Raw genomic sequence first — 10,275 nt, 5'->3', positions numbered from 1 at the left:
CCACTGCACATGTGCAGGAATTTTTTTTTTCCCTTGGTTCTCCAAAGTTGAGTGAGAGGTGGTCAGAAACCACTGAGCATACGCGGGCTCCGGCCGTGGCGGCCGGGGATCCGGTGTGTAGACTTCTGAGCCTTAGATGTGAGTGTCACCCTTTGCTTCCCCTGCAACAAAGCGGAGCCTCCCCGGCTCTGGTCCCGAAGCCCCGCGGCCGCGCCATCAAGGCATGGAGGACTCGGGCTCTGTCATTCGCAGGCGAGTATCTACCCGTAAAAGGAGCCGCCGTAGTTTGGGGGAGACCGCGGCCGCTGGCCCGCTGGAGCCGGGTGAGGAGCAGGAGGAGGAGGAGGGGGCCGACGGGAGGAGGCGCCGGAGGAGCGAGAGCCTGGAGCTCCCCGAGGTAAGGAGCCCCTGGGCGCGCGGGAGGAGGCGGGGAGGCGGCCGAGCCTCGCTCCCTCACACTCTCCAGGGGATCCCGGGGCTGTGGTCTCCTCTGGCAGTTATGTGAGGCCCTGCAGACGCAAGTCATGAGCCATCTCGGTCCGTCCTCATCCCGTTACCTCTGCTCCTGGAGGTTCCCTTGGTCCAGCCCTGCCGCTGTGTCCCGCCTCCTGCCTCCTTCCTCCCATCTCCTCTACACACTTACCTGGGAACCTCTCTCCCATCCACGCGAGCGCACTAACTTAACACGGCCTCAGTTTGCTCTTCACTTGACACATCACCCGACTTGGCGGCCACACACAAAGTAGTCCTGCCCATTACCCGCAGTAGTCCATCCTTCTTCAGGAGCTCTGAAATTCCATTTCCCCTCTCTGCTGTGCAACCCCCAACCTCCCTCTTCATACGTAGCCATGACCACCAGCCCTCATGCTCTCTCCCAGGCCACTTTCTCCTTCGTGATTCTGGGGTTCAATTCTACGTTGTCCCTTTCACTTGAGTCCTTTGACCCCTTTTCAGGTCATTCATCTTGTGAAGCCTTTGCCTTGGATTTCTGCTTTCACTACTACACATATGTTTCTGAAGAAAGTTGGATACAGTCATAAAAACCTGCTAACCAACTGCACAAACTCCTGTCAGAAGATCTCAATTACCCCCCTCCTGGCAGTAAGACAGCCTTTTAACCTGTCTTCTTCAATGGATCTTACACGTTTTTTCAAATCCTGTTTCACTTGATGATTTCATCAACTGCATTTTCTCTTCACTAATGATTCTCAGATCTACTTATCTAGCTCGACTCTCTCTGCTGATCTTCAGTTTTAACTGTCTATCTGATATCTCAAATTAGATGTCAGGTGGACATCTTTTTTTTTTTTTTTTTTTTTTTTTAGAATTTTTTTTTCACAGTATATATGCATGAGCAAATTTTCTCCACAACATTATCCCTTGTATTCATCCCTCCAAATTCTCCCCCCTCCCTCTACTCCCTCCCCCGATGACAGGCAATCCCATACATTCTACATGTGTTACAATAAAACCTAGATACAATATATGTGTGTAAGTACCATTTTCTTGTTGCAAGTTAAGTATTAGATTCCGAAGGTATAAGTAACCTGGGTAGATAGACAGTAGTGCTAACAATTTACATTCACTTCCCAGTGTTCCCTCTCTGGGTATAGTTATTTCTGTCCATCATTGATCAACTGGAAGTGAGCTGGATCCTCTCTATGTTGAAGATATCCATCAGGTGGACATCTTAAACTCTGCACATCAAAAACGGAACTTCCTATTTTTCTCTCAAACCCCGCCCCTTTCCAAAGCTTGGCCCCATTCTCTCTCTGTATCCAATCTGCTTTGAAGACCCGTTGAGTTTACCGTTGTAAAGTCTCTCAAATATATTCCCTTCATTCCTTTGACATTGCCTCCACCCCCCTATGGTACTACTGATTCTTAGCACTAAACACCTCAGTAGCCTTTGATTGATTTCTCTGAGTCAAATCTCTTCTCTCCCCAGTCTTTCTTCTATTCAACTGTCAAAGCCATCTTCCTATATAGTTCGGTTAAGGTGTCACCTCACTTACGCTATACACTGCAGGTCCCTGTTATTTCCAGGATAAAGCATAAACTCTTCATAAATTTGCTCCCCTAGTTTCTCTACCATACTTTTCTCTCCAGTAACACTGGCTCTGTTCCTCAAATAAACCACTATCTCCCCACTCCAGTAATTTTCCTTGATTATCCCCCATGCCTGCAGTGCTCCCCCTCTTCATCACTGCTTCCTGAAATCCTTCAAATCTCACCATTGACAGGAAGCCTTTCCTGTGCTTTTAATTCTATTGTTTTTCCTCTGTTGATTATTTCCAATTCATTCTGTATTCAGCTTGTAAATAATCTCTTGTATGTTGTCTCCTGAATTAGGTGATCTGGGGCACAAGGATTGCCTTTTCTTTGTCTTTGTATCCCCATCTCAGCACCATACCTGATTCACTTAGCCATTTTGAATTTAGTGTTTAACGTAGTGTGAGAGGTTGGTCTATGTCTAATTTCTAACAGATTGCTTTTGAGTATAATAAAATATTGTGCCATAAGAATGATTGAATATACTTTCTTTTTTTCCCAGGACTTTATTTTTTAAACCAAATACTGGATTTTTTCCTAATTAATTCATGTTTTCTGTTTATCCAGTGCCAGATTGTTGAGTTCTACGGTTTTTCATTCTTCTTTGTTCATCTGTTACATGGACTCTTTTTTTTTTGTTTCCCCAATTCAAATTAGAAAGCATCTGAGGTTGGATTTAGACTCCAGACCCTCTACTCTCTATCCCCTGAGATATCTAGTTGCTGTATTTGGTGGTTAAGGTTCCTGCAATAAATTTATAGCTAATATTTAGGCCTAAAATGTTAACAAGCTTGTTTTCTTTATTTTCCTTTTGTCTTTCTCTACTGTTGGCTAAGTAACTTTATTTGTTTTTATCCAAATTACATAGCATTGTTAGTTTTTCCATTTTATTTTGATTATAAATTAGCAAGCTTTTACTATTCTTATTAGCTTTGAGTTTTAACTTATTTTTCTTTTGCAGTAGTATAATATTATTTAGTTAAATAAAAACTAATAACTCTACAAAATCTAATTGGATGAATTTCTATGGCAATTTAGTCTTTCAGTTGCCTTTACCTTTGGTCAGGTGTATTCAGGACATTGTCAAGTATAATTCACAACTTTCAAAATTAGTCAATTGTACTTTATAGATTCAACTTTTGTGAGATATAAGGCCCATGTTTCTTGTGTAAGAATAAGTATATATTGCTGAGATATTTGTTTCAGAACATTTAAAACAATTTTATTTTTATATTTGTCACTTCTTCAAGCTGCTTTTAACACTGATAAATACCTTTGTTTTCTTTTCAGTATGATGGCAGTGAAGAGGACATGTTTGATGGTTATGATAGTTTTGCAGAAAACTCTTTTTTAGCTCAAGTAGATGTTTTAGAACAAAAATACATGCAGTCTCCTGAGCATGAAATAATTGAAAAGCTTTGTTCAAAAAGCACAGAGACCAGGGAATTTGATGTTATTGCTACTGACAGTGACATGACTGAGGTTAAAACTCGGGATTACTGCAATTCCCCAAAGAATTTAAGATTGCAAGAAAATGTGACTATTGAACCTGGAGATGACCTTTTATATGATGTACCATGCTCACAGACTTTATATGTTGAAAAAGTAAAGGACTCTTCTAGTGATTTGAATAATCCATCTGCTAAAGAAAGTTATCCTCTATCTTCACACCAAACTTTGAATGATATACCTGTGGAACAACTCCAGGAAAAGAAAAACTCATCTCCTAAGCACACAGAATCTGATATGAACAGGAGAAGAAGCCTTAAAGATCGTTTGAAAAATGCCATGACAGGAAATGCCAAAGCCCAGACACCTAAGTTTTCTAAGAGGAAGCAATTAAAAGAAGCTATCCTATCTGAAGAGATTAATGTTGCTAAGAAAACACTGGAATCTTCTTCTGATGACCTAGGTCCTTTTTATTCATTACCCAGCAAAGTCAGAGACTTGTTTGTGCAATACAAGGGGATTAAAAAATTATATGGTAAGCCCATTATTTTCCCAGTAACTTTGATGGAGACATGTTTATGACTAATTTTCATAGAAAAGGAAAATAAGTTATCAACTATTATAATTACTATAGCTTAGTTGGCCTTATCTTCCTCCTCCTCTCCAGGGTTTTTTTTTTTTTTTTTTTCTTTTTTTACTGAGGCAATGGGAATTAAGTGACTTGCTTAGGGTCACACAGCTAAAAAGTGTTAAGTATCTGAGACCATATTTGAACTCAGGTCCTCCTGACTTAAGGGCTAGTGCTCTATCCACTGTGCCAACTAGATGCCCCCTAGCTTTTTTTTTTTTTTTTCTTAGAGATTGAAGAGTAGGGCTAAATCAGTTAACTTCATCTATGTAGAAAACACTATGAAGGGCAGTGCCTATTAGCAATTCATCTGTATTTAGTCTTAGTATTGAGAAGTTAATTCATTTGTCATATTGACAAACATAGAATGTGACAAAAGCTTTTCATACTGAAGCCAGAACTAGCCTCTCTACTCAGAATATAATGCAATCCTTCTTTAGTGGTATTTAAATTTTGTAGTTCTTAAATAACATTTTATTTTTATTTTTTTATTTTTTTTGAGGCTGGGGTTAAGTGACTTGCCCAGGGTCACACAGCTAGGAAGTGTTAAGTGTCTGAGACCAGATTTGACCTCGAGTCCTCCTGAATTCAGGGCTGGTGCACTATCTACTGCGACACTTAGCTGCCCTGAGAGTCCTATTTCCTAAACTCCATAGGACTGTAAAGTTTGTGGCTAGAAAATATTATAAACATCATGGAGCCTTTTAACAGAAAGATCCTTGATTTGGTACCTCTCTTTATATCCATTATCTCCCCTTCTCCATAGCTTGGTTGTTGAGGGCTATCATGTCATTGATATTTTGGGCCAGGCTAAGGGATTCATGCATTAGGTGGAGTTCATTGGCTGCTAGTTTGATCTCCCCTGCTTCCTCTGCTTTTAAGTTATTGATATTAATATGTGGCATATGAGATTATATAATCTCAAGCCTTTTTTGTTTTTTTAAATAAAGTAAAATGTGATCTGTGTAACAACTGTTTTACTAAGAATTATTGGTTTTAATTATGGTAGAAATGTGTTAGCTGTGCTTATAAATGTACACATGTATTATTGGTATTTTACCTTGTCAAAATTCTGTGCTGGAATTTTTTGAAAAGGGAAGGCTATGGATTACTCTCTTAAAACTTTGGAATGGGGCATTTTGTTTTATTTTTAAATAGATTTGTTTTACTTTCAGTTATAATTTATTCCTTCTCCCCAATTGAACAACCATAAATCCTTAGTATAATGCTTAGTATAAATATTCATAGTTCAGCAAAACAAATTGGTCCTACATGTCCCAAAATGTATATATCTCACTACATTATTCTGTTCATCACCTTTAGAATAAAAGATGAGTGGAGTGTTTTATCATAAGTATTTTAAATTCCTTAGTGAATGGATCAGAATTCCAAAATCCTTTAAAATTGTCCTTTTTTATAACTTTATTCTTACTGTCAAAATTGTTCTAGTTCTGTTAATTTCACTCTGATTAAATTTATAAGGGTCTTCACAGTCATTTCCCAAGGCAAAACAATATGGCTTTACAGTCACATACCATAATTTGCTTAACTTCCTCATTAAGAATATAGCCCCTTAATTTCTAATTTTAGAGCTTCTGTTTAAAGAGCTGTCTTCAGTATTTTTGCATATGTGGGTCACTTTTTTCCTCTTTATTTGGTCTCTTAAGGTATAGACCTAGCAAGTGTAGTTAGGTCAAAAGGTCTCCAACATTTTAGCAATATTTTGGATGAAGTTCCAAATGGCTTTACAGAAGGCCTGGACAAATTCATGACTCTTTCAAAAGCTCACCAGTGTGGCTGTTTTCCCACAAATCATCTAGCATTTGTTATTTTCCTTTTTTGTCATCTTGGGTGTGAAGTAAAACCGTATATTTGCTTTGCATTTCTCTAAGTAATAATGATTTAGACCATATTTAATAGTTATTGATACATTAGATTTCTTTTTTTGAAAACTCCCTGTTTTTATCCTTTGATAGGTGTCAGAGTGCATAAAGCTCTGGACTTAGAGTCAGGAAGATCTCTGCTTCAGAAATTCTGCATAGGGGACCCTGGGCAAGTCTCAACTCCCTCTTCTATAAAATGGGAATAATAACAGCATCTTTCAGAATTGTTGTAAGAATCAAATGAGAAAACATGCAAAAAATGCTTTGCAAATCTTAAAGTTATTGCAATTATTGGTGTTGCTATTTATCTACTTGGGAATGAATGGTGCTTTATTTTATAAATTTGAATCAATTCCTTTTACATCTTGGATAGGAAACCTTTGCCACAGAAGTTTGCTGTAAAGATTTTTTTCTCATTTACCAGTTTCCCTTCTCATTTTAAGTGTTTTAATAATTCATTAAAAATTAAAATTAAATAGCATTCATGTGACATTTTTAAGGTTTGCAATTGTTAAATTTGTGCAGAAATTTTGCTTTTATATGATAAAAATTATTATCATACCTAATTCTCTCTTATCACTAGTTTAGTTGAGTCCTATAGATCCAACGACAACTAGATATTAGCAGATCTATGACCCAGTGCTCCCCCTCAAAATAGGGGAAAATCTAATAAGTTCAGTTTTGCACATGCTCAAAGTAAAATAGACCTTTACTTTGAAATATCTAACAGGAAGTTGGAGTTTTTAAAACTAGGTCAGAAGAGAGATTTGGGTTGGCTGGATTAACAGATAAGAAAATCTTCTGTGTAGAGATGATCATTGAATCAGTTGAGGATATGGGGTGCAGACAGACTCTCACCTTACCAAGCCACCAAATGATGACACCCATGGGTGTCACTGATGACACTTATATAGGATGATACCCTAAAAGTATATTGGGGTTACGGATTGGTATCTTGGTATCACAAGCATTTATAGGCTTACACTTCCTCCAAATCAAGAGGCAAAGATTTCCTTTAGCTACTAATAGCAGACTAATCCATAAAGGCTTTTAGCTAGGAAAGAGGTTATAGCAATTGACCAGGGGAAAGCAGAGACACCATTAAGGTGGAGGGCAAGTAAGGATTACAGGGCTAACCTTAAAGGGAGTTTACAAGTGTTGGCTGTTGGGATGTTTAGCAAATAGAAAGACCCCAAAAAGGAATTAATGATGGAGAGGAGGATTATGAGAGGAAATTATTGGTGAGTAGGTCTTTTATCAGAGAAATATAGCCTGAGGGGGAGAGTTTGACTTGGTAACTTGGCTTTCTGATTGGGTATAACTGGAGTTGGGATCCATGCAGAGTTCAGCTAAAAATTCTACCAGAGATCTCCAGTTGGGGTGGGGCTGAAGTAATAAAATCCACTTAACAAAAGGCCCACTTAGAGCCCAGATGATCCCATCAGTGCTCCTCCTGCCTTGTCTTCTAGAGCAGTTGAGCTCCCAGATTGTAATCCAGGCTCTCCTGATGCCAGTCCTTGCTGCCAAAGGCCTGAGGGTCTTATTCAACTCCCATCAACTCCTTTGGAGCTGATGAGAAGGCTGTGTCAGTAGTACAGAGGGAGAAGAGCAGAAGGCTCAGGTCAGTGTGAACTCAAAGCCTTGCCAGCTAATTAAGGTCTCTTTTGACTTCACAAATTTCTTGATAAGCCATCAGAGGGGAAACTTCACATATAGCGGGTACTTAAAAAATGTTTTTCAAATGACAGGAATAAGTACTAGGGAAATAAAAATCCTACTTAGCTCAGGTCAAATTATGAATCAGTTATTTGACTGAATATGTAATGTGCTGTCTTGTGTAACATATTAATGAAAATTTTACATTGTTTTACCAACGTAGAAAAGTTGTCATATTGGATTTTTGTTAGTCTCCATTTTGGAAGAAACTTACTTTGCAATAGAACTGAGATGAGAGAGAAAAATAACTCCCCCCCCCCTTTTTTTTTTTAATTCTGCAGATTGGCAACATACTTGTTTAACATTGACCTGTCTACAGCAGAGAAAGAATTTAATATATTCACTGCCAACCAGTGGTGGAAAAACTCTTGTAGCTGAGATTTTAATGCTTCAAGAATTGCTTTGTAGACAGAAAAATGTTTTGATGATTCTACCATATGTAGCGATTGTCCAAGAAAAGGTGGGATAGTTTTTCTTCTTGTTCATTAATATTTATTCCCATAGTAATAATAAAAATAAAGCATGTCATCTTGCATGTGTAATATTTTACTGACTGATAATTTATCAAGAAAAGATTATCTACTTTCCCCCCAGTGTATTGTCACAGAGGGCATAATGGAAGGTAGAAGGGAATAAAGACTATGGGAAGGCTTCAGGAAGTGGTGATAGGGTGACCATCTTTATTCTCCACTACCACTGATCACTAGGGCTCCTGCTGACTATGAGTCCCCATGCCAGGTAATTTATCTGAAGTGGAGGTGCCCCAGCAGAAGGGTGTGAGGGTCACTGGGTTCTTAAAGGGGTCAACTTTGACTTGTCAAAAATGGGAAGGCAGCCCAGTTAAATTTTTATTGGATTCTGGGAGACTAACTTCAGAGATGGAGGAAACTTGGCCTTGATAAAGCTAAGGTTTTTCCCAGATCTCAGTTTGTCTGAGGCAACACCCATTCACTGATTTAAGTCAAGGAAAGAAATGAAGCAAAAGATGGTCTAGTTTGCCAACTACTCAAAAGAAAAATCAGTTTGGGAAGGAAAAACCCTTAGGATTTCTGGCCTGAATTGAAACAATTGCTATTTACACTCACTGAACTTTCAGATGCCAAATAATGAGTAAGAGAGACTTGGGCTAGGACCAGATTATTGGCCCATCTGTGAGAGCCAGTGATTTGGATTTAAAGGCACTGGTCTGGGAGCTCCATTTGAATTCCAGTGAACTTTTTCAAAGTCTGGTTTTGAGAAATCATCTTGAATGGACTTGAATTGGATTGCCTGTGCACCTGACAGATTAGAGTCAGCTCTTTTTGTTCTCCCTAGGAATCCTCTAATTTCTGGTTTCAGATGAATTTGGAATAGTGTCCATTTCTGGGGAAGGTACAGTGTTTCTGGAGTAACACTACATTTGTATCTTTTGATTCAGGAGCCACTATCTTCTTAATTTCCCTTCTTCAAGAGACAGGAAGAAACAATTGAGCAAAGATTAAATTTGTAGAAATTGGGCCAAAAGCCTATTAAATATAAGAAGATTTAATGCTTCTTTGTTGTAAATGGGATTGTAATTAGGATCTTGAAATCCTTGTACCCAAGTGAAGTAAAACTCAAGTAGTTTACCTCAGTGGACCTAATCTGGTCTCTGAAGTTGGGTAAAAGACTTTATTATAAGAGGCCCTGGATTTAGAGTGAAGCTCGATTATTGCCCATAGGTCTTTTTTGTAATCAACATTTGAAGATTATGTCTAAATAACTAATTTTGAAAAAGTTAAAGTCTCTTCTAAAGTTTGTATGTTAAGCTTTCTCTTAAAATGTAAACCAAGGGGCAGCTAGGTGGCGCAATGATTAGAGTAACCATCCTGAAGTCCAGAGGACCTGAGTTCAAATGTGGACTCAGACACTTAACATTTTCTAACTGTGTGACCCTGGGCAAGTCACTTAACCCCAACTGCCTCTGCCCCCCTCCCCCCCCCAAAAAAAGTAAACCAAGTGATTCTTAAAGTTTCTCTTTAGTTTGCAAAAGCCATCAATTTGATTTTTGTTGTTGTTGTTGATGTTACTTAAGTCTTGTTTGTTTTTGTTTTTTCAGGTTATGTTTCCATTCAATTTTAATTGTGTTTTATGTAAGCACTTAGTTTTCTTATGTAGCATTTTAAAACCTGTTGTTACAGATTTCAAGTCTGTCAAGTTTTGGAATAGAGTTGGGTTTTTTTGTTGAAGAATATGCTGGAAGTAAAGGGAGAGTTCCTCCAATTAAAAGAAGAGGAAAAAAATCTTTGTATATTGCTACTATTGAAAAAGGACATGGTCTAGTCAACTCACTAATTGAAGAAGGAAGAATTAATGAATTGGGTCTAGTTGTTGTAGATGAGGTTTGTTAATACTTTCCTTGTTTATTACAACAGAATAGTAATTTTGTTTGTTTGGTTTTATTTTTAGTAAATTTAAAAATAATTTCCCCAATGCTATATATAGATCTCACTAGATCATGACAAAAGAAAGTATCAAATATGTCGTATATTTTTAAGATGCCCTTATTCTTAATTCAGTAATCTTCTC

At 38.1% G+C, this 10,275-nt stretch overlaps 1 protein-coding gene across 2 annotated transcripts in view; it reads left to right on the top strand.

Moving 5' to 3' along the window:
* The first annotated feature begins 2 nt into the window (after positions 1-2).
* HELQ (helicase, POLQ like) overlaps positions 3-10,275 on the top strand; it is a 46,644-nt gene continuing 36,371 nt past the window's right edge. The window contains exons 1-4 of one of the 2 annotated variants that reach the window (XM_074273932.1): positions 3-397; positions 3,343-4,036; positions 8,010-8,188; positions 9,888-10,088. In XM_074273932.1, the coding sequence (XP_074130033.1) occupies positions 224-397; positions 3,343-4,036; positions 8,010-8,188; positions 9,888-10,088 (1,248 nt within the window). In that variant the 5' untranslated portion in view covers positions 3-223. Of the gene's footprint in view, positions 398-3,342; positions 4,037-8,009; positions 8,189-9,887; positions 10,089-10,275 lie in introns of those variants that run through there. The other variant, XM_074273933.1, reaches the window with a different exon arrangement.

Source organism: Sminthopsis crassicaudata, chromosome 6 (assembly GCF_048593235.1).
Source record: "Sminthopsis crassicaudata isolate SCR6 chromosome 6, ASM4859323v1, whole genome shotgun sequence".
NCBI lineage: Eukaryota > Metazoa > Chordata > Mammalia > Dasyuromorphia > Dasyuridae > Sminthopsis > Sminthopsis crassicaudata.
Note: the sequence above shows the minus strand (reverse complement) of the source record. Positions and strands in the feature narration are given on the sequence as shown.